This window comes from Leptinotarsa decemlineata, unplaced genomic scaffold, assembly GCF_025532065.1.
Source record: "Leptinotarsa decemlineata unplaced genomic scaffold, Ldec_3_MD MMD2_tig00000882_RagTag_RagTag, whole genome shotgun sequence".
NCBI classification, from domain to species: domain Eukaryota; kingdom Metazoa; phylum Arthropoda; class Insecta; order Coleoptera; family Chrysomelidae; genus Leptinotarsa; species Leptinotarsa decemlineata.
The window spans coordinates 18,238,015-18,263,555 of NW_027412556.1; the positions used below are offsets into that span (position 1 = coordinate 18,238,015).

General features: G+C 33.2%; 1 protein-coding gene across 4 annotated transcripts in view; it reads left to right on the forward strand.

The window, feature by feature from the left end:
- LOC111508246 (sodium- and chloride-dependent GABA transporter ine-like) overlaps positions 1-21,770 on the forward strand; it is a 241,231-nt gene extending 219,461 nt beyond the window's left edge. For 3 of the 4 annotated variants that reach the window (XM_074175174.1, XM_074175178.1, XM_074175177.1), the window contains exons 9-10: positions 12,020-12,397; positions 19,506-21,770. In XM_074175174.1, the coding sequence (XP_074031275.1) occupies positions 12,020-12,397; positions 19,506-19,787 (660 nt within the window). In that variant the 3' untranslated portion in view covers positions 19,788-21,770. The remainder of the gene's footprint in view (positions 1-12,019; positions 12,398-19,505) is intronic. The other variant, XM_074175176.1, reaches the window with a different exon arrangement.
- Positions 21,771-25,541: the final 3,771 nt, after the last annotated feature.

The following is a 25,541-nucleotide window of genomic DNA, read 5'->3' on the forward strand; positions in this document are numbered from 1 at the left end:
AGAGTCTATCTCGATATGTGTCGAAAATATACTTTGCGTGAAATGGAAGGATATGCGTGATGTTATGATGCTAACTACGTTTCATGAAGATCGCATAGTAGCGTTAGACAAAGTAGATTTCAAGACCAAAGAACCCATACAAAAACCAGCTGTTGTTGTGGATTACAACGAAAATATGGGTGCAATAGATCGATCAGATATGATGTTGAGCTCCACGGAATGTGTAAGAAAGTTCACAAAATGGTATAAAAAGCTATTTTTCCACATAGTTGATTTTTCTCTTCTCAAAGCACATGCTCTCTATTTGACCCAATCTTCAACAAGGCTACCGCTTGCAGATTATCAACTTACCATTATTGGAGCACTTTTTGATGGGTACGTTTGTAATAATAATTTTTTCATTCTGCACTTATTTCTTCATCTTATTTCAGATATAAACATGAAAAAAACAGAAGTATAAACCCTTCAACCAAGAATCCTCAAAGGCTCAAAGGGCGACATTTTCCTAGTTCAGTTCTTGATAAGAAAGTGAAGCGATGTGTCATTTGTAGCCACAGAAATGGCCAGAAAAAAATTAGCGAATCGAGATACATGTGTGCAAGATGCGGAGTTGGTCTTTGCGTAGTAACGTGTTTTGAGGAGTATCACACAAAAGGAAACTTATAATGTTAATTTTTTACATTATTTTTTCAAAGTTAGTTAGATTTTTTCAAGTTGGTTTTGCCCTCTGATGAGTATTTCTAAACAGAAAGGAAAAAGTCCAGTAGGTTTGTTAAAAAATATATTTTTCTCATTAAAAAAATATTCTTTGGTCATTTATTCGTTTATTTATATGCGACGTATATATATGGCAATGGGACTCTAAGCTTGAAAAAACCTCTGGAACTGAGGGACCAACATGTATATCAAGGCCCGGGACAGAAAGGGTTAAGGTTTATTGAAATATGTAGGAATACACAGAATGTCTCATTGAACAAATTATTTTCCATCAATAAATATCGATATCTCATTTGAGAAAATAAGTTATTTACAACATTCAATTCTACGAAGAAAAGTGCTTTGGAAATATTTTGTGCTTCAGAAATTTTTGACTCGTAAAAATTCACAGCAACTTTAAGAAAATGCACATTTTCGAAAAACATACTGTAACTCAGAAATAATGACAAATATCGACATGCGGTTTTCACATTAAGCTTGTTATAAAATTTGACCCTCAGACCCAGCCGTCAGTTTTCATCTATCCAGTTTGAAAACAGGAGTTTCCCTTCAAAATTTCCAATTTGGCCTCTTAACCAGCAAAATTGCAAAATTTCAAAGTGATAGCAATACTTAATCCTTACATAAGATGAGTTGAAAATATGAGATACCGCACATATAGTAATATTTGCAGGTGAAAAGTACATATCGCACCCTTAGAATGAAAGTGACTTAACTCAAAATTCCTGTAATACTCGATTTTACCATAAACTGACCTTATAAAGCAAACTCTATAACCCTGTAAAGAAAAAGTCACCTATCTCTAAGTATAACAGGGACAGCGCATGTTTCGGTCTCTTTTACTGTTCCCGCTATTCATTTATGCATGTTGTGTGAAAGAGGCAGAACTAGTATTAAGTCAGAAGTGTTTTCTAGTGGAGGTGTAAAACATCGGCGGATCTCAAATTGTGTCTGTTTATTGCAAATACTGTGAAGGTAGGTAACAACAATTTTTTTGTAATAAAGTGACCATTTATAAAATAGGTCTGTATAGAACAAAATATGTTATAGTGTTCAGTGACCATTAACAGATTAGGTCCATTTAGTAAAAAATAATAATTAAAGACAAACGGCTCTTATACGAATAGGTCTATTTTGGACTAAAATCATACTTATTATTTTTGTTATTCTGAATATTGAGCCTGTTTAGTAGTAAAAATAAGAAGGATTAGTTGGCTATTTTTTTGAATACGTCACCTTAATATAAGAGTTTTGTACGTTATGTACCGATTTAAGTACTAAGTATTTTAACAAACCGATTGTTTGGGCATAAGAATGATGATCACGATCTTTAGTAATGAAGGATCGACTATAATAGAGAGAGAGAGTTTAAATCCAAACGATGAATTACAGTTTAATAAATTTGTTTTGTTTCAGGCTTTACTTCACAAATTTACTAGTTGAAATGACAACATCAAGACGAGTTCAAGAGATGTTTAGTTTGATGGGACTAACACCTCCAAAATTGCAGACTGATGAAAAAGAAAAACAAGACAGGGAGCCTTCAGTTGAGTGTCTCAATAGCGATGTTGCTCAATGGGTAGAAAATCAGTATCGTGTAACAATCACCAATCCACCTATTCCGAATGACTGGAGTTGCGATAAAGAAAACCAACCTAATTCTGATGCTGTATATCATAATGAATGCTCATTACTACACACAACACTTCCGTCTCAAATTGAGGACTTACATACACACGTCCACCTAGATCGTGATGTAGGTGAAGTAATTAATGACAGCTACGAGGGTAACGTGGAAAAAACTCTGTCACAGAAAGCCATCATTGATCCTGAAATAAATAACATGTCATCATCATTATCGAAGATTTCATCTGGATCTCACCTCAAAAGAAAATCGACTCCAATTGATACATACAAGATGTCACCATTACACTCCGGTGAAAACGATGTGGACCTAAGCGATAGCGATCCGACATTAATTGTGCCAGAGAAGAAGGGTTCCAAAAGTCGTGAGAGTTTAACTAATTTTGACTCCCGCTCATCTCACAGTCAGACGTCTCCTCCTAACAATTCACCTGCCCGTAGTTTGTTGTCAAAAAAAAATCTTCCCGTCGTAGTTCATCTTCTATAAGTTCATCCAGTAGCAGTTCTTCATCTAGCAGCAGTTCTTCATCTAGCAGCAGTTCGTCATCAAGTAGCAGTAGTGCACAATGCGACAAAAACACCAATCAAGATAACAATTATTTTTCCAACAGTAGAAAAAGGAGACGGGATACCACGAAATGGAAACAGACGTCCGCTAAAATTGCAAGGAATAGTGGGCAAGCATACACTTCTATCTCTAAATCAAAACGTCAAATCAAAGCACGCTCCGTAAAACCACCGTGTTCTCAAAGGTGTAGGTTGAAATATCGAGACAATATCAGCGAAGAGCAGAGATCAAGTCTTTTCAAAAATTCTGGGATTTGAATGAAATTGATCTACAACGCTCCTTTATCACTTCAAGTATGGCCGAAATATCTCCAAAATATCGTTACTCTAATGCTGAAAATCCAAGAAAATTTAACCACGCATTCTATTTCACTCTAAATAATGAGAAACGGCGAGTGTGCAAAACATTTTTTTTGAAAACTTTAGACATTTCTGATCGCATGATTCGCACCGTTAAAAGCAAGAGAGACACTGAAGGTTTCGTGCAGAAAGACTTAAGAGGTAAGCATTACAGACATATTAAAGTTGACGCAAATATTATTCAAGATATGAGAGACTACATTAATTCTATTCCCTGGATAGAGTCTCATTATTTAAGAGCACAGACAACACGAGAGTACATCGATGGTTCAAGAACGATCACAGAAATATACAGAGATTATGTTGATAATCAAAAGCAAAATGATAAGACCTACGGAAAGTTCAACAAGTTCTACGAGATATTTACTACTGAGTTCAATATTGGCTTTTTCAAGCCAAAAAAAATCAATGCGACTTATGTAATCAATACTTACTATGTCCAGAAGCTAACAGACTAAATATTCAAGGAAAATATGACACCCATATAAATCGAGGCTCAACAGTTTCAATTTTACCATAGTAGAGTTGGATAAACCGAAGGAAGTAAAATCTGATTCTAAGTATTGCTGTTATAAAGGCGTAAATTGCTATTTTTGGGACGAAACTCAAGGTAAGAGAGGCTCAAACGAATTAGGATCTTGCTTATTAAACTACCTTCAATCTATTGATGCACGATCCGGAGGAAAAAAAATAGATGTCATTTTATATTCTGACAACTGTGGTGGCCAGAATAAAAATAAATTTATAGCGAGTTTCTTTTCATTTGCGGTTGTGTATTTTGAAAACATCCATTCCATAACTCATACAAGGCCATACAGAAAATGAAGGGGACAGCGTGCATAGCTTAATAGAGAAAGAAGTGAAAAAGAGTCATAAGTCTGGTCCCATATACATTCCTCAACAATACGTCACCTTGATGAGAAGTGGTAAGAAGAATGGATCCCCAATTCTTGTTCACGAACTTGATTTTCATTATTTTTTTGATTTAAAAGATCTACAAGTTCAATGGGGCTACAACTTCTCAGAAAATGAAGATAGAGAAACGTGAAACTGGAATAATATTAAATTGATGAAGTTTACGAAACAAGATCCATTTCTGATCTATTATAAGACTTCCTACATAGATGATTTTAAAATACTCAACGTCAGAAACAAAAGGAAGAAAATGCCGACACTAGAACAATTGCAACTTAGAAAACTGTATTCGGAAAGGATTGAGTTAAGTACTAACAAAAAAAAGGATCTCCGTGAGTTACTTAAAAAAAACTTGATACCAAATGTTTACGCTGCTTTTTATCAATCTTTATTTAACAATGAGTAAAAAAACCCTATTAAAACAAAGTTTTTACTACAAATCTTACTCGTCGTTATTAATGACTAATTGAAAAGATATTTTTTATTCTGCTATATAAGGATGTGATTTTTATTTTCTGTTTGAAATAGTAACTCTTTCATGTGATTCTCAGTTATTAAGAGTTTTGACTTTGAATGTTATTTTTCATTAATAAGTTTAAAGATATATTTTGTTTTGTTATCAAAGTATGTGAATTTTAATTTATAATTTGCAAAAGTAACTCTTTTATGTGATTTTCAGTTAGGTATTGTTTGCTAAACTGATTAAACATAAGATTTTTTAGTTTGTAAGCGTAATGTAAATTACGGGTAATATAAGACTATGTTTCTAAAATAATGTGTTATTTGCTAGTCAAAAGAGGCAATTAGTTACTACAACCTCATTAATGATAAGACTTAAATGAAAAGTTATTAAGACTGTTGTAAAGACTTGAAATAAATAGATACATTTGATTTTTAAAAATTTGCATTTCAATTTACTACGTTGTATTCACAGAACTCTCAGTACAACAATGACTTATTATTTATTATGTCAACAGAACGCTCTCCAATATGCGTCATAAACAGACCTAACTCATAAAAAATCTCAAAAAGTTCAAAAATAATTTTGCAATAGTGACTCAATTTGTAACTACTTTATATTTAATGTCAAAATATATATTAAAAATATTATAAATACAAAATTACTTGGCCACGGTGTACTCAAAAGGCTAATCCATAAATCTGCTAAAAATCGATCTAATGCGTCGGAACACAAAAGAGTTATATTGAGATGTATTCAATACTATACTTTTTTGAAAACTTTCTTGCTCATTTACCAAAAACTGCATTTTTTGAATTCAGTCACTTTCATTCTAAGGGTGCGATATATATTATAAGATTATGTTATTTAGAACAAACCGAGGTGATTTGGAACTAGAAAATTAATACGTCGACAGAGTGAATTTTTCTATAATTGATAATTTTTTCCAAAAGTTTTATCAAAAGAGTGGCGCGCTTAGATTTTACTGATAATAGGCTATATATTTGTCAATAAAATTTAATTCGCAGTTAAAATATCAATCTTTGAAGCACAAATAATGTCTTTACCGGTTTCATACGTACAATCGTGAAATTATTAAAATGACCCCAACCTTTCTATTAGTTAGTTTTCAGTTGGCGACATATCTAATCAAATATATTATATTTTCCTAGTGTCCAAAACAAAATTACTACTTGCGCCTGCATTATATTTTATAACGCTTACTTGAGATAACTAAAATATCTTTTATAAAATTGTATTTCAATTATTTTATAAAATTCTTTACGAAACTACTTTTTAAGAGTGTTTTATAGTAACTGCCAAAATCTCCATAATACTGTTTTGTAGTGTTTGCAAAAGGCGTTACAAAATATCATTGAAGACTATAATCTAATATATAAAAATGGATGTTTGTTGGTTGGTTGGTTGGTTGGTTGGTTGGTAAGTGATAAATTTCTACATCGCTCAACCGATCGTGATGAAACTTGACATGTATGAGTAATTTTTCATAGAGAAGGTTTTTAGGCTATCAATTCTTCTGTAACTGGCCACTAGATGGCACTGTAGAACAATTTTTTGAAAGCATTGTTCTATAACGCTGCGCACGCCTAAGTTCGTTGATTCTGATTCTGTCAAAACATTGGAACAACAGCGATACAGCAACATTGTACTAGTCTAATATATAAAAATTAATGTTTCTTGGTTGCTCAGTTGGTTGGGTGGTTGGTTGGTGAGTGATAAACTTCTGAAAAGATAAATGGAAATTTCTATGGTTTTACCACTTTCAATTGTAACTAACGTTACTGCAGTTTCGTCCTATATGGACAATCTCAAACTAATTTCATTATCTAATTTATCAGTTTGAGAATCCATATACGACGAAACTGCAGTAACGTTAGTTACAATTTAAAGTGGTGAAGAACATATAAATTTCCATTTCTCTTTTCATTATGATCTCCTACCACGTAGTAACGGCTACATACATAAATTTATTGATAAACTTCAATATCGCTCAACCGATCGTGATGAAACTTGACATGTATAAGTAATTTTTCATAGAGAAGGTTTTTAGGTTATCAATTTTTTTGTAACTCGCCACTAGATGGCGCTGTAGAACAATTTTTTTAAAGTATCGTTCTATAACTCTGCGCACGCCTAAGTTCGTTGATTCTGATTCTGTCAAAACATTGGAACAGAAGCGACACAGCAACATAGTACTAGTGTTGTATAAAAACGGTGCCGATTTCCTATTTACAGCTGTTTTATAAATACATTGAAAATATTTCTGGGAGGAATACACTTTTATAATTTGTTTCTCCGAAACGTTTTCACAGCCATTATAAAATAGAAAATTGCTAGTTGGGCTACTCTGTATCTGAAACGAAGTTTATATTTCTGAAATATCTAAACCTCATTCAACTGAAGCACGGGACAATAGAAGCCATTCAGGAACTTACTTGAGTGGGTGTTTCTTTATTTGACAAAATAGTCCTCACAAATCTCTCTTTTCATCAAAGAAATTAACTTTCATGATTTTCATACTGGGTTGGTGGTCTATCAGTGGTTGGCATAGAATTGTTGTTGAGATGCATTTTTTGCACCTCCACACAATGATTTTTTTCTTGACTTTCGTTTTACCTGTTCAGTTTACAGTTTTCACCACTGAGGCGATGGTTGGAGAGATTATTCTAAATTTTCATTTTCTTTCATTTGTTTTGGGATGGTTGGAATTTGAAATACCTATGCGTTCACATGATGGCCAGATAAATTGTGTTTGTATTTTGTCTATTTTGTAATTTGAATAGCTTCCATGATTTTCATGAATAATTTGTTCTTACTGGTTTCGTACCTGAAACTTCAGTATGTTTAATATTATACGTTCATGTAAGGCGGTGACGAACATTTTCAAGTACTGAATAAGAGAGAAACGACACTTTCTGTTTTTTATTACTTTTATTTGTAACTAACGTTACTGCAGTTTCGTCCTATACGGACATTTTCAAACCTATACAATAAAGTAACAATGATTCATTACATTTACCCCTGTAAAATGGTTTCAACGCAGATACTATCTAGAAATTAGTCAGGAAACAAAGCCGGAAATTTACTTACAGTTTAATATACCCTCAGGTCAAACAACCAGAAATCAAGAAATGGGTCTTAACATATTTTGGAAAAAGAACAGAGATAATTTCGGGTTTCTTCAGAAAAAACAATGTGTAAGAGGCATTCAGATCACATGCCAGGTTATCTCATTTCCTTTCCAATGCCAAAGATAAGGTCGACAAGTTGGAAAAATCTGGAGTGTATAAGCTTAAGTGTTCGGAGTGTAATAGTGTTTATGTGGGACAATGTGGCCGAAATTTCCAAAAACGGTATGCTGAACATGAAAGGTTCTTCAGACTAGGAAAAAAGGATTCGACGTTTTCAAACCTTTCCTTGGCATACAACCACAAGTTTCCGAATCAAACTCAAGTATTTAGAATCCTTGGAAATCCTCAAGCATAAAAATTGCGAGTGCAACCTATTAACTGATCAAATCGATTTAGTTTACTCGCCGGTTTTTAAATTGGCACATCCGCATTGTGAACTGTAAATTCAGGTAATCAATCAAGTCAAGTATCTCTATTTCTATTAGTACCTACAGGGGTGGTATATAATGGCGAATAATAATAATAATAATAATAATAATGTTTATTCAAGGAAATAGTTCATAAAGAAAACAGTGTTACATGAATAATAATGAGTAAACATTGAAAACATCACGGAAGTATTCAAGATACTTGTATGTGATGATGCTAGAACAAACAAACAAATATATACATACATATATAGTACACATAACCGTAAACACTAACTGTTTCACACATCTAATATATCTACTACTTATATATCAGTATACACATATAACCAGCAGAGCCACTTAACAACTGAATAGATTTGTTCCCTCCGTCAACCGGTCACACCCCTACGAGCAACCCTCAGAAATCTTCGACAGACTTGTACGAGCAAGGGAAGACGGGGGTCCTATCCTGTAACGTGCTATCCTGATTAAGGATTTCTTCAACCAAAAACTTTAGCTATAATTGTAAAAATATTAAAATAAAGAAGATAAAGAATATAAAAGAGTATAAAATTAAATGAAAACGAGCTCTCAATTTGTTTTTTGCTTCATCGTAAGTCTTTTAGATTTAAAAGATTGTTAAAAATGTCTCTTCCACTTTGCATAATCCAATCTTTGACCTCATCTTTATATTTTCTGAATTTGTCTATGCTTTTTATTTTAGCTGGTAGTAGATTGTATAACCTTGGAGCGATGTATTTACATGAACGTTGACCAATTGTTTTTGCACTTGTGCAGGTATATATTGATTTCCCTCTTGTTTCATAATTATGATCTAGAGTATTTACTAGTATTTTTTTCTTGTGAATGTTATTTAATACATTTTGACAAAAAGGCTGCCTTATATCAAGAAATTGGCTCTCTTGAAACAGGGAATCAGTTGGGAAGTCAATATTCTTTTGGTAATAATCCATTTTTGGATCACATTCACGTTATGTAAGTGGTGTTCAGCCACTCTACCCCATCCCAAAATACCATAACTAATAAGCGACTGGACCAAAGAGAGATACAACGTTCTAAGATTTTTTGAATCGAGGAAGTCTCTCAGGTACGGGAATCTAGACAGTAGGCCCCTAATTTTATTGACATTTTTTATGTGGTTGTCCCATCGAAGGTGTCGATCAAGTATAATACCTAGGTATTTAACTGTTGTTGCTTCAGGTATTTGTGTGTTATTGTCTATATTCAGGGAGCCAAGGTTTGGTAAGTTGTTCGAGTAAGATATGAATGGTAAATATTGTGTTTTGTCACAGTTCAAAGTGAGTTTGTTGAACTGAAACCAAGACTTGAATATTTTGAAGTCATTTTCAATATCACTTCTTAGGTCATACCACGTTTTTGCCTGGTAGAATATTGCAATGTCATCAGCAAAACTAAGGACTCTCCCCTTCGTGTGCAATGTCATCATGTCATTGATATAAATTGTAAAAAGTAAGGGTCCCAGAACATGTAATGAATCATTGTTATTTTATCGTATAAGTTTGAAAATGTCCGTATAGGACGAAACTGCAGTAACTTTAGTTACAAATAAAAGTGGTAAAAAACATAGAAAGTGTCATTTCTATTTCATTCATTATAATTTCCTACCAAGTAGTAACGGCTACATCCATCAATTTATTTTCAAGTACTTTTAGCCAAGTATTGAAGTTTATAACATTTGTGTCGTCATTTCACTTTCGTCATTACTTTCGAAAATTGAAACCATTCCAGTGTCATGGTTGAGCTTTCCTTGGTGAAACCGAGTGTTCGATGTATTTCATGACAAATGACAGATTTGGATATCGCATGTTGTCAATGTTTTCTTAATTTTTTTCTTGAGCCTCGTTTTGGGGTGTTTCGAAAGTTTCTTCCCTTTCTATGGGTCTACTTTGAAGTGTAATATATCAGTGAATCCTATTCAATTCAATTGAAATAGGCGCCATTTGAATCAGTGCACTTTTGCCAAAGTAATACAAGTCGAAGGTAGTACCGGTGAAAAAGTTATCGAAGTACTTGAAAAGATAGTAGTCAGTTGGCAAGAGGTCAGGTAAGTATGGTGGGAGAAACAGTACTCCAACGCTGGATTTTTTTATTTTCGGACGATAATTTGTGAAACGTGCGGATGGGCGTTATCCTGGAGCAGAATCAGACCTCTTCTGTCGACTATTGCCGGCTGATGGCTGCTGATGACGCAATTTTCGGTGAATTACCACGATTTGACTCTACTGTGAGAAATTGTACCAGTTGTAGAAAGTTATAGGGGATTTGTTTGGTGGGTATTCGCCTGGGTGGCCCATTGGTGTTCAACCACTGTCCTGAATATCCCCTGTTGTTGTAGAGGATCCACTTTTCATCACACATGACGATCCTGTGCAAAAATGGATCGCTTTAGTTGCGCAAAAGCAAAAAAGAACAGACTTCGAAACATGATAATTTCTGTCGATTGTTCGAATCGTGGGTTATCCACTTTTTTAGCTGGTTAGTCTTCCAAATACGTTTTATATCATCAAAAACCGCATGGGAGCTGACGCCCATTTCTTCCGCCACACCACGTACCGTTTGAGATGAGGTCAGTCTCCACCAGGGTCCTCAAATCCTCGTCCTAGATAACTGCAGGTCAAGGCTCATCTTCGAGGCTAAAATATTCGGAAACATATTTCGCAAATCAATTTAGAACAGTGCGTTCATCAACACTATCATTGCTAATTGTACGGTTGATTTTCCGGGCTGTTTCGGCCACGCTTTGGTTCAATTTGAATTCGTAGTGAAAAATTGGCCAAACATTTTTCGAACATATCATATGGTAATGATCTGAAGAAGGCATAAAATTCAAATTTGGAAAGAAATAAACATCATCAGGTCTATACTTGAAAAAATGAAGTTGATGATGGAATGTAATTAACGAAATGTCGCATTTTTAATTTGCTTTTATCGGATTATAACATATCAATCGAAATGGAGATGGTAGGGTCAAGAAACAAAATTGGACAATACTAGTTTTTATGATGCACTGTTTGGAACCTTCGGTGTAGTAATGAATATTACTGAAGATTTTTCCCAACACCAAATCGTTATTTCAACACCTCGATACGTGTTTCGATCACCAAGTGATTATCATCAAGAGGAAGATTAAACTGTTTAATCTTCCTATTGAAAATGATCATTTGATGATCACGTGTCGAGGTGTTGAAATAACGATTTGGTGTTGGGAAAAAAACTCCAATAATTTTCAATACTAGTTTTTGGCGAATATTTCAAAACCAACCACGGATAATCTCGATCTGAAAAGAGATTATCATAGTCTTCCCAAATAGGAAACTAGCTCAAGAAAAGGTTTCTTTATATATTTATATTGCAGCCATTACAATTTATCAAATTATGTGATTTTAACTAGGAAGGAATAACAACTTGGATGGTACAATTGTATCGCTTCATAATCAGAATATACAAACTAGCTTATGTAATTGAAATTTTGTTTATCTGTTCGATTTTTCTGTTCGTGTAGATTCTGCAATAAAAGTTACTATCGAATAGTTCCGTTCTGCTACATCATTTCAGTGTCCTATAGTATGATAACAACTATCAGTTGCAGCGATTCGAAACGAAATTTCCTCAGGTTTGTCTATCTCAAATATAACGAACTAGGTTTTTTCACTTCTCCAGCTGCAAGAAGACCTAATTTCTTTTCAAAACTGAATTATCTCTAATAAATTTTTCGGGACGAAACATTTATAATACCCAATGAAACATTTCAGGGAGGAATCTACGTATTTCAATTGATTGACCACTATGCTGCCACAATCTCCATAATGTATCTTGCCTTTTTCGAAGTGATTGCCATTTCCTGGATTTATGGCGCTCGAAGACTAAGTCAGAATGTAAAAACAATGACTGGGAGGCATCCTGGAAAATTCGTAATGTTCTGTTGGACGATCGCAACTCCATTGATGATATTAGCTTTATGGATTTTTCTGATAGTAGATTATGAACCTCCTACTTACAACAACGGGGTATACCACTATCCTGGATGGGCAATTGCTATTGGCTGGATTGTCGCCTCAATTTCTATATTCTGTATACCAATTTATATGGTTGCCGTATTCTTGAGAGCTCCTGGATCAAATCTTCTTGAGGTGAGTGGAAAACGTAATTGAAAAACTGAAAAACAAGTTCAATGTAGAGGCAGCTGAATAACTTACAAAAATTGTATATGCTTCTAGTAGTGAATATTTATACTCGCCGCCTACTAGGGGGCTGATCTACCTACAGTGGATCTAATTGTTTATGAATAATATGATTTCAAAGTTGATTTCGATTCCTGTAAGATTTCAAATAGACCCAAGTCTTTAAAGAGCTACCAACTAACAGGCTAACCAAAATTCAATGCACACCTTTCGTTATTCAAGATATATTGGAGATGTGAAAACATTAAAATCTTCAAAATATTGGCATTTGTACACTAATCAAGATGTAAGATACCTACAGTAAAACACAATTGATTAATATATTTTGAGCTTCAAATGAAATCTATATAATCATGATATGTAGAGATGAATAAAAAAACTGCGGTTCGATCCAGGTTGCTGTACCGCAAATCCAACCTTTCATGTTTATAACAGTATACAGCGTCTATTCAAAAAGATGGTGAAATCTCATTTTTCTCAATGTCTCACTTTTTATTTCGTCCCCTTCAAAGTATACTTCCTCAGACATAATACAGCTGTGCCAACTTTTTTTCAATCTTTGAAACAGTTTCAATATGGACTTTTTGGTATGCCCTGGAACTCAGAGCATACCTCTCAGAACAAAAATTATTGTTGATTTAATCAGAATAATATTAACTTTCATTCTTCGATTACTCATATTGCGCGTGAATTAAAGAATAATATCATTGTTCTTTCACCAGTCAATTAGTCTCAAAAATCATCAATTTCCATAATACAATAATGAATTTCCCTGCACATAATTAGGTATTGTGCATTTCTAACAATCAATGAATTCTGAAAAGTATCATAAATTTGTCATTTACTTCTCTCTCTGTTGTTTATATTTCAGAATATGTACCACATTTGCACCAGAACTGTTGTTTTTTATTGTTCCATGATTTGAAAATGGCCATACGAAATTTAAACTGAATTTCATGACAGATGTCAGTTTCATGTTTCTTGTCTATCGCTTTTTGATTCAAACCACATGGTCACATACCGGCATTTTGAAATTCTCAATATTATGAAATATTTAAATAAACAATTGTTAAGTTATCACTACGCCTCAGCAGATAACTAAGCTATTTTAACTTCTGATTTCACAAACATGCTTCATTTTTATAAATTTCACATAACTTTTGACACGGAAAACCAACAGTGAGTCTTAACTCCATGGTTATTTCGAATAAATATAATTATAACCTTCTCGTTGCGTTTTCCATTATAATGAAAGGTATCGAAATATTGGAATAGTACTACTTTTCGTGTTTTGTTTACCCAAAAATTATTTTTCGTAAGCGGGGCTACTGAACTAACCTCTCTTTCCTAAGGAGACCAATTAAGCGAAAGTTCATATTCACCAATTTCAGATTGAACTTGACGTTCAAATATACAATTTTAGATATATTCATTGTTGATTGAAAAACTGCATGCATTACCTCATTGATGATAATGGTGTAAATATCGTTTTTTCTTGCAGAGATGCTACATTTCAACCTGTATTTTATCAACTCCTCATTATCTAGTATTTAGAATAGTTACATGTGCCACGATCCATTTGAATTATTGACTAATTTTCCAATTTTCTGTATTTTCCTAATCAGGAAAAATTTATTTGAATCTGTGCTCTTATACTGACCAAATGAGAAAAACATTAGGCAAGGAAAAGTATATGGGTCGTTGAGATGAAACTATTGGATTCTGCTTATGGGGAGATGCTCTGCTTTTACCATTCGAATATTCCAGTCAGTTATTGTCTACTGTAGAGAAAAATGAGGTATTTTTGAAATATTATTTGCGAAAGAAAAGAGATATTATTCTCTTGGTAAACATATTCAATTTTTCATTAGGGAAACTTCCTTCAAAGAAAGGAAGGAGGGAAAACTCACCATCCTTAATATCTTCCTTCCAGTAAACAATATGAAGAATCGAAAAAACAGGTCAATGTTATTATCAAGGGGGACACTTTCAAGGACTATTTGTAGCCCTCGTGGTTCAACCCCCTAGGAGGGTTAGATGTTACCCTCAGAATTTGAATTGGTAAGGGGGTCAAGTGGCACATCATTTTGATTGGTTTTCAATTATGCTTCCAAGGGAGATGCATGGTTTGACCAGAACAGGTAAAAATATTAGGTGGTACCGTTACAATCTTCTATTAGGGGTAAAATTAGACATTAGCTCCAGATAATTTTCATCAAAGAGTAGTCTAATAGTAAAACGTAGATGGTAGTAAAGTTGTGTTAATTAATGCTGAATTTTCAATTCTCATCGCAGAAAGTGTACAGATAACCATCTTTTTTTGCTACTTCTGCTGTAAGAAGTTTGATGTTTTCAGGCAAAAAATGAATTCGTAAATTTAAACGATGTATCAATATTGTGCATACAGTTGTACCTATTGGGCTGTTTAGTGATTACTTCAATAAGTGTACATAAGTGTATGAATGGTTTACATTCTTCAATTCTGTCTTCAAGACAGAATTGAAATGATTGTAATTCATGGAGAAGTTAGAAAGTGCGCACGAAGGGCGGGCTGTCTTTTTAACGAAAGACATGCAAATTTGAATTGAAGGGGTTATATTTTTAGGAGTGATTCATTTTTTGGGAAAGAAAAAAAAAAAGGGATAAGAGAATCTTCCAAAGAAAGGAAGGAAGTAATCAATTTGAAACTCATATACATGAATGTGTAGATCATGCAAAGAAGTAACTTTCAGATACAAACTGAAAGAAAGTCCTCCTGAAACAGCTACTTTCATATAAACATTGAATTACACGAAAGAAAATAATTCTTTCGAAACAAATACTTCTATATGAACACTGAATTATACAGAAGATACTTTTCTCTACTCAGTTTGTATTTCAAACATTTGTTGTGGAATAAGAATCAGATATCATTCACATGAGTTCTACTTAGAATGAATGGTAATAAATTGTACTCACATAGAACACTGTCACCCTCACTGGTATACACCGATGTTTCGCCTTAAGACACTTGCCCTAAGGCTCTTCAGTACCAAATTGGATAACATTATAGAAAATACACACACTTCATTCATGAATTACGATTTTGAATGTCACGGAATAAGCTTGATCTGCTTGTGTCATCGATGACATCGTAATGACATTCATTCACCTATTTGATTGAATCATATGACATTCATTCACCTATTTGATTTGTAGCCCTCGTGGTTGAACCACGAGGGCTACAAATATTCCTTGAAAGTGTCTCCCTTGACTATAAAATTGACTTTTTTTTATTTCTCATATTATTTACTGAAAGAAAGATATTGAGATTGAGAAGTTTTCAAATTGACACCCTGTATTTTTCATATGTCCCGTACTAAAAAACATACTCGAACAATGTTTAGACACATACAGTATACAGTGCCGATCAGACTGGATACAAAAACATGTATCCGATTTAAGTCAATGCCGCCGGCTTCCATTGGGGCAGAAAAAGCAATCATCTGAAACTTCATCGAAAACGATTTATAGGACGTGCGATGTTTTCGGTGAATGAGTTAAACCATCTGCGTACGAACATTGATGTGTTGTTCTACATCAACGAGTTTATCAAACTGACTGCGTATTCCGAAAAAATCAGACCTCTCTGGGTTCAATAATGTTATCTGATTTTTCAACATGTCAGAAATTTTCGAAGTGTGAATATAGTTGTCGTTGTGAAAGTTCAAATGTATCAAGATGGAGAAGTGGAAAACCTAAAGCTTTATTTCCCAAAAATTAGTCTCTCCTGAATTATACCTCTTTTATTTTCAACAAGATTTCTATAGCCGGGATTGAATCGAAATCATGTCATTACGTGTTATCATCGATGACGTTAGTAAATTTAACTCTTTCGTTACATATAGTCGTAATTATATGAATGGATTAAGAAGTCGGTCTTGTAATGGTATCAAGATTTGTGCTAAAGAGGCAACAAGGCAAGTGTCTTATTCCGAAACATCGATGTCCCCCATTGGGGATGAAACTGTTCCATGTAAGTGAAATTTCACCTTTCCAATAAACTATTGTGTAGCAATCCTGTCAATGATATCTGATTCAATTCCATAATGAATATTTGGAGTACAAACTGAATAGAAAAGAGTAATTTTTGTATAATTCACTATTCATATGGAAGTAGATGTTTCGAAAGTATTTTTTTTGTGCAATTCAATGTTCATATGAAATTAGTTATTTGGAGGCGGCTTTATCTTTCAGTTTGCATTTGAAAGTTATTTCTTTGCATGATCCACACGTTTTTGGAAAGACATGGTTTCTTTTTTGTCCGGAAGATTCCCAAAGTTTTTCGTTGAATATGGAGAAGAAGAAAGCCAAAATATTTTTTCCCAGAAATCGTTCTCTCCTAAAAATATCCCCCATTCAATTTACTTTAAAAAGAATTGTTTGTGCAGAATAATCAAATTAGTAAAAGTCGAGATGAAGTCATCAGTTATTTATCCATGAGAATTTAGTCGCAAAATCATATATTGCATTTCATTGACTGATGAAGGTTGAAGCTTAGTTTGTACTAGACAACTATTTCTGTCAACGGGGTGGTTCATCAACTGATGGAGCTATAATAATAATAATAATAATAGTTTTATTTCCCACCACATATTACAGTTGAAAACATGTCCTTTAATGAAGATATGATTAACAAAAACAAAGTTGAAAATAATTTTCTTATTCAACGAATCAATGTCTATAAGACGAAATGTTATACAGAAAATGTGTTGGAAACAATCAAAACTTGAGATTATAAAACTGAATGCATAGAAAGGCCGGATGCATGGCAGTCCACGGAGAATACGCTACAGAGAGCCTATACTGGACAGCACGAGTAGATCACCAGCACCCTAAAAAAGAAGTCAATCATGAGATCCGAGAGAAGACGAAATCCGTCAACAACAAGTGGAAAGCAAGAAGTATGCATGTATACTGTGTGTCTTCACATTCCGTGGTGTGTCTTGCTGAACATCTTGCTGAACGAAACTCAACACAGACTATAGAGAAATTTGTGACAACAACTGAAAAAAAACCAGGGATCAAGTTTCTCTAAAGAAGTGAATGTGGTAAAAACTCACTTGATTTTTTTGATATTGTGAATATGGATGATTGAATATTTTGGGATTTCATTTCGGAATATTTATTTTTCAGATTCGCGAAGCATAAAAACTCAAAGTCGTCTCCACAATTTATCATCATCCTCAGAAGTATATGTTCATCATCAGCAAATTATTTGAAAATTATAGAGAAGAAAATATTTTATAATGGAGAAAAGAAAATTGTCACATGTTACCAATGAATGAATAGTCACAATGACATGTTACCTAATAGTAAGGTTTTACATTTCGAACATCGGAGAATGATAATGAATTGTGGAGACGACTGCGTTTTTATGCTCGCAAATCTACTGCGCTCCACTTCGAGATATAATGTACTTCTACCCCAATTTATTTATCTTTCATACGCATGTGTCTCTCCTCGATACAGTCTTCAGACTTGTTTTGATGTATGTCAAGAGTATTGGTATAGTCGAAGTAAACGATATTGTGCACTCTTAAAGTTAGCGGCACCCTCAAAGGCCTAAAAAAACTAATACATAGAAATGAACCGGCAGCGAACTAGCCCACGCGGACTGTGGACTTGGCGGTTCGTATTGGATAATCATGTAACGGTGACGAATAGAAATCTGGGGAATGTGGAGATGATTATCGCCGTCGTGTTCAGTTCAGGATTTGATAGCGATTTGAGTGTTGAAATGCGATATTGGTGCAGTTATAATTACTTACAAATTTTATCTATTTGAAATGTGGCGTCCTTGGACAAGTACTAATAGTAATAACGAGTGTGATAACAATGCAGACTTTTTCCAGTGTAGTGATTACAATAGCGATGGTGAACAATACAGAACAGAGGTATTAGTAAATAAGATTCGGATGCATTTGAATATTGAAACACAGAAAATCTGTTTCAATGCACATAAGAATCTACATCCCAAGTTTGGTCCCGAAGGAAACAAACTATTACAAGCAACATCAGATTTGACCGAAATTCCTTTCTCAACTGTACGTGAAATATCAAAACAAACGTAATGAACGCAAGACGCGATGTGATACAGGATTATCATAAGGAAAAAATTGGATACTTTCAGCCATAATGTGAGTCCCGTACACACTATTGTTTGGGTCAGATCTTTCAGATACTATACCTCGGAACCGTTCTGTAGGTGATTAACTCTATTGAATTCACCATGGTCTTGCTGCTGGATGAACAAAAAACATCTGCAAGACTAAACTCTGTGAGGTATTTTGCATAAATTTCTGTCGAATATGATTCAATGTTAAGCGTGGTACTAGCTGGAGAAGTAGTTATATCTCGGTGGACATTTACCAGAATTTATACAAACAAAATGTCTATCAAAAAATCATATGATTATGTTTGATATTCATTTTGTTAATGTCTGTGTGAACATAATTTTTTTCACACCTACCAAGGATGCTAAACATTTGATTCATGTAAACAACACATACTTTAACCAGTATAATACTTTATATACATAAAAATTCCCCAATGTTGAGAAAGTGATTTTTTTAAATAATGCTCAATTAAATGGAATAAGATCTCGCTGCCTGCTCAATTTGATGAGAAGAAGGTAATTGTTGAATAAAATTAGAAGTTGAAAGATATAGGTTCATCAAATATTTTTCCTTTAGGTAGAACCTATATGCTAAAACAACTATTAGCTCATATGTCAGATTTACTACAGTTAGTCAAATGTGTTTTGCTGGCAAATATGAAAATCAACGATGAGTTTTATGAAGGTAAAAATGTAGATACGTCTGATACGTGTAAATACTTTTCAAATTGTGGATGTTAAAATAACAACGAATTTTTTATACTCCTGTAAATGTCGTCTAAGTAATGGACCTCTGCATTTTCTATATTGTTTACTTCATATTGTTCACTTCATCAACATGTGTAACATATATCGAACGAATTGAAAACAGTTATTGGTGATATGAATACTTTGTTTCAGAAACTGAAGAATTCGATCAAATCGGACATTGTAGAAAGATGTCCTAAATGTGACGAAACAGATTGTGATTGCTTCCTGAAAGATGAAGAAATGGAACAAATGCTTGTTATGCGTCCAACTGGTGATGTACTCACAGGCGATAACTCCGTACCTCTAACAGCACTTTTTCCTGTGGCCAGTTCTCCAAATCTACAGGCGAAAGATGCAGCTCAAATCAATAACCACGAAGAAACGTTCAGTCAATACGATAATGTGAATGGAATTAGGAGTAACGAGATGTAAAATAACTAGAAATATAATCTTTCTTTTCTCTCCAAATCAATAAAAATGCCTGTTTCACATTCTTATTCTAGATAATATCATTTTCATGAATGTCGAGGTATTCATCTGTTGATTGTGTTTCTGGTATATATCAGTCAAATAATATATCACTTCACTATAGGGTACTATATATATTGCGGGAATAGCAAATAATAACAAACATTTTTCAATGAAAATAGCTTTGATGTTTTTCGAAGTATTCTCCCTGATTATCAATACACTGTTGCATTCGTTCAAACCATTTGTCGAAGCAGTTTTTTCATACCTCTTGAGATACCTCCAAAACATGGTTTCTGAACGCTTCCACTGCTTCTTCGGCGCAGTTTACCTTTGATATTCGGGAACAGGAATGAGTTATTGGGTGCCAAATCAGAACTATAAGGAGGATGAGTCATCAATTCGATGTTTTGGCTGCTCAAAAATTCAGGTGTTTGACGAGATGTGTGTGAGAGCTCGCATTGTCATGATGAAAATGATTCGTCTCCGGCGGTTAGTTTCACGAATTTTTCCGAAGACTTTCGGCAAACAAATGGTTGTGTATCACTCAAAAATGACCCTTCTACGTTGCTCAAGCAGAACAGTGGTTACATGACTCATTCGGCTGAAGAAACAGGCGACCATTTGCTTTGCTGTGCTTCTTCTACGAACTACATTCGTTGAATTTAGCTAGTCTTGCTCGGTCGATTGCTGTTTTGTTTCCAGCTCATGGGTATACATCCATAATTCGTCACCTGTCACGATTTCATACGCGTCTTTTGAAGCAACACAGTCAAACTTTTCAATCAATTTCTTAGACCACTTCACTCGAGCCTTGTTTTCAAGCCATTGATAAATTATAGGGTCTCCTACGAAGACAAATTATTTTTACAATTGAGAGTTCATGCAAAATCGAATGTATTGAGGTAGAACTAATGTGTAAGGGTGCCTCAATCTCACATTATGTCACATGATGATCTTGCATTATCAGTGCACGTACAACATCGACTTTTTTTGGCACAACAATCGATTTTGAACAATCTTCACGGAATTCGTCGACAACTGAACTACGACTACGATTGAATTCAGTACACCAACGATATACTGTGTTTTAGATGGTGCTTTATCGCAATATAAATGAACCTTCTCTTCAAATTTACATTTTTAGGTCGAATTGATTTATTTAACAAAAAAAATTGCACACATCAAAACGTTGCGAGTACGTTTGTGCTGAAAATAAACTTCATCATTGTGTTACCAAATTTTATTTATTGACATTAGTTTTGCCAGTTCCCGAAATATAAATAGTCTCCAATTGTACCTCGTTCAGCTCAAACATAAGTTTCTTTGAATACAAATACTCGAGTCCTCAAAACTCAAGACCGATTTCAGAGTAGCTGATAATTTTTATGTAAAATGTTTATATCACAACTCTATTTCAATACAGTCTTCCACCTCACCACTGTCAATGACAACATCATTTATTGTCAGAAAATAGATGAAATGAACAATCGGCTCCTTGAGCTTATTGTTTCACATCATGGTGATAAAAAAATTAGATTTTTTGGTCTAGGTGAGGTCATTGAGTCACATAGAATATGAATTATTTGAAATATTTTTTCAACCAGCAAAAAAATCACTTGTCAGATCTATCAATGACATGAATAGGTTTTTAAAATAATTCAAATTATTTCAGTCAACTCGTCAGTTCATTCCATTCCTGTGAACAAAAACTTTGTTTGGTATCAGAAGAAGGTGATTTTTTTTTATTTTGGTTCATTTTCATCTACTATCCAGTTGATGGTTGATTTCATCGAAAAAACTGAAATCATTCCAAATATTGTGATTGATTTTATCTGTGCATGTGTTTCATGATATTCAAAATTTTCTTTCCAAATCTTGTATTCCTTCCATTCGTGTGAATTGAGAAACGTTGTTTCATATCCTGAATATATTCCTGAATAATAATTTGAGTTTCATTTCAATCAATCAAAAAGATCATATTCATTTTTAATATATCATGTCGAGACAAATATCTAATTTACCAACATACGTCGCATTCCATTTACTGAAGAATTCATTGGCCATTCCAGAATATCGATGACGAATCAAGAAGGATGCTGGAAATCACCAATAAATAATCGTATAGAAGACGAAATTTGGTTACAGACATCACTTTCAGTTTCTAGAGGAAACTGACTGAAGTTACTTTCGAAATTATACTATTCATGATAATAATTGAGAAATTTTAACAAAAATGTTTCATTTTAGACGCATTTGGCTGACACCGTAGATTCATCGGTAGTAATGGTACACACTGAATTAGAATTCTTATTTATAAAAGTCGTAGTTACTTCACTTGATTTGTAACAGGCAGAATTTGAAAAACAATTACAATTCAATTTCTTGGACAACAGACAGATTTTGAATATGCCAGTATTGCTATTATGAAAAAAGGGTGTTAACCTCTAGATAGTCGTTCAATAGGAAATTTGAATGTTTGCTCTGATCGATTTCTAGAGACTCCAGCAGGTTCAATTCATGTCCGTTATTTTCTGTATAAAGTAGGTAGTGATAGTGTTGAAATTGTGAAAAAGTGGCATGCATAAGTAGGTGGCCTTCTTCAATTCAAAACTTTTTTCATATTTGGAGATTCCCGTTTCAAAATTCCTTGAAGTACACCTGATCTGGCTACAAACTAACATGCGGATCATGTCCAAAAGTTCATATAAAAAGGACTTTAAGAAATTTCAGAACTAGGATCTCCGAATATAGAAGAAGTTTCGAAGTGAAGAAGACCAATTTTTCCTATGTGTGCCACCTCTTCGAAAATAATCACGATTGCAGCACTATCTACGACATATTCGTACTACATACAGAAAGTGAAGGTAAAAATCCAAGTCCCCTTTGAACGACCAACAAGAGGTTAGCCACTCACCATTGTTGAACCAATTTTTATACTGCCAGTAATCATTCATATTCAAAATATACGTGCTGTCCAAGAAGTGAGATTGTAATTAATCTAAAATGTAGACATTTAGACCAAGGCAGATAATTTTTGAAACCAAAAATAATAACAGTGGGTTGAAACCCAGTAGAAAATGAGGGAAATATGATGAAAATGAAAGGAAAAGTAAAATACGGGCGACCTGAGTTCGGGAAGTGGAAAAAGGTGAGTTTTTAAGGGTAAAAAATGGTTTATCTCGATTTTCGGCAAAACTACAAGTCATATGGAAAAAAAAAAATCTATAACTTTTGTATCTACAATTTTTTCACATATCCTCAAAATTTTTGTGAAAAATTCAAATAACCAAGTTTTTTATTTTTATCCTTTTCAACAATTTTTTTTACGAAATTTGGTAAAAACTTACCTCTTTTTTGTTCCAAATATATTGTAATTTATTTGATTTAAAAATTTATTTTTTCACTCTATTTTCACTTAATATCAAAAAAGCACCCTAATTTTCATTCGAAAATTCTCGCGTCAAAGTATATAGTTTTTTTCAAAAAGTTGGTGTGCTTTCTGTTCATTGAAATCTCTACTTTTTGATGGTGTCAAAAAAATACATTGCTATAGTAAATGTTTTCAGAAAATACAAAAAATCGAAAAAAACTCGAATTCGAAAAATATTTTCAATCATAATGTAGAATTTCATCAAAAACTGTGATTGTTGCAATTTTATCGAGTTGAAAAGTTCATTTATTGAATTATAATTACATTCATGGCATAGAATATCTCATAAAATATGAATATACATGTATCAATTTAGATACTTCATTCTAATTATGTTGTTATTTATAATGTTTTCAAAAATGTTAATCTTGTTATTTAAAAATACCTTATTTCGAATTATAATAAGTTATCCATTAGTTAGGTTTTATGTTGGACAACAGTATGTCTTTTGGTGCACACTATAACTATATGACTAAAAAGATTTCAAAAAAGCCATATTTCGTCACTAGAATTTCGAAATATATTTCTACAAATGCGAAAATAACCGTATATAATACAATAATACAGCCCCATTTTTATTATTGCAGTATACGCTGTTATACAGTTTTGACCAAAATGAAATTATGTCGCTGCAAAAGTTAAAGAAAGAGGAATGAGGGTGGTTCTTGGATGTAATCGTTATGCAAGTATATGCTTTATGCTCAGTGCATTACAGTGGATGTCTATTCGTGAAAGGTATTACAGATCACCAATGATATTTATTTTTAACATAACCAATCATATGCTACCTTCTTATTTCAAAGAATTCATCATTTATAGAAATTCCACTCACAATTATTACACTTCTGGACAAAATGACAATTTTCACCTGCCACGATGTAGTTTATCAAACTCCATGAAAATTTCATTATAAAAGAGCCTCATTGAATATAACAAACTTCCACAAAATGTGAAGAATAATAAAAACCTGTTTCAACTAAAAAAAAAATTGACTGATTATATGAAAGGTATCACAATAGAAGAGATAGTAAGTGACTCTGTATATATTATGTATTTATGTGTACCTGTATGTATATATGTGCTTATAACCTTGCTATGTTTGTCTATATAACATGAAATATTATGTTTATTATGTTCGTGTATTAGAATCTTCCTACCAAATAAATCATTCGTTCATTCAGTTTTTGCCTCTTTGATGGCATTTCTTCGTCATTAGATTCGACAAACATTTCCAATTTTAGTTGATCTTCGAAATTTTCAAGATCATTTCCTTCTTCGTCTCCAATATTATTTCCATTAACTTCCTCGTAGGTTTTTCCTTCCATATTGGAGCAATTTTCAGAACCATGACAATTTGAGCATAAATTTGTGCATTTTAAATCATGTTTTTGACAGCCACATTTTAAACAGTTATATCCAGTGTCAGAGCTGCAGCAATAGTTTTGAGGAATACTTCCGGAATTAATCCCTTTTCTGTAAATTTGGGCATACTGCCACGTTGATGTTGCTTCCAACCTCAATCCGTTGGTATCAGTTCATTACCCAACCAAGTTGTGAGCTGTAAATATGCCTTGCAACAATGTTGTTCTGCTGCTTCTTCTGTGGGTGGGAGGTTTGCCAAAATGAAAGAAGCTTCATTTCCACTTCTCTATGAAATGGACTAAAATTTTCCATTAGGTCACTCAGTTAAATACATCATTTCAAAGTAGCAATAAATAGGCATCTAAAAATATTATTTAAAGAAAATTCTACAATCTTCTCAAAATATTGTATATGTCTTATTAAATATCAACTTCATTGACTTATTTGTTTGTTAATTGTATAGTAGTATATTTTAATTCGCAATTTTTTCTTGGAAACTCACGTTTCTTTGAGTGAGTTGAGTGTATATTCTGATAAATAACTCGAAATTTTACATAATGATTAAAAAAAATCGAATTCGAGTTATTTTCGCTTTTTAGCATTTAATGAAAACATTTTTTATAAAAATGTAAATTTTTTACACCATCAGAGATTTCAACGAACAAAAAGCACACCGATTTTTTAAAAAAAGCTGATATTTTGACGCCAGAATTTTATATTGAAAATTAGGGTTCTTTTTTGATATTGAGTCAATAAAAGATGGAAAAATAAATTTTTCAAGTCAAATAAATTACATTGTATTTGGGGCATGAAAAGATGAGTTTTTACCAAATTTCATAGAAAAAGTTTTTGAAAGTATTTGAATTTTTCACATAAATTTTGAGGTTATGTGAAAAAATTATAGATGAAAAAATTGAAGATCT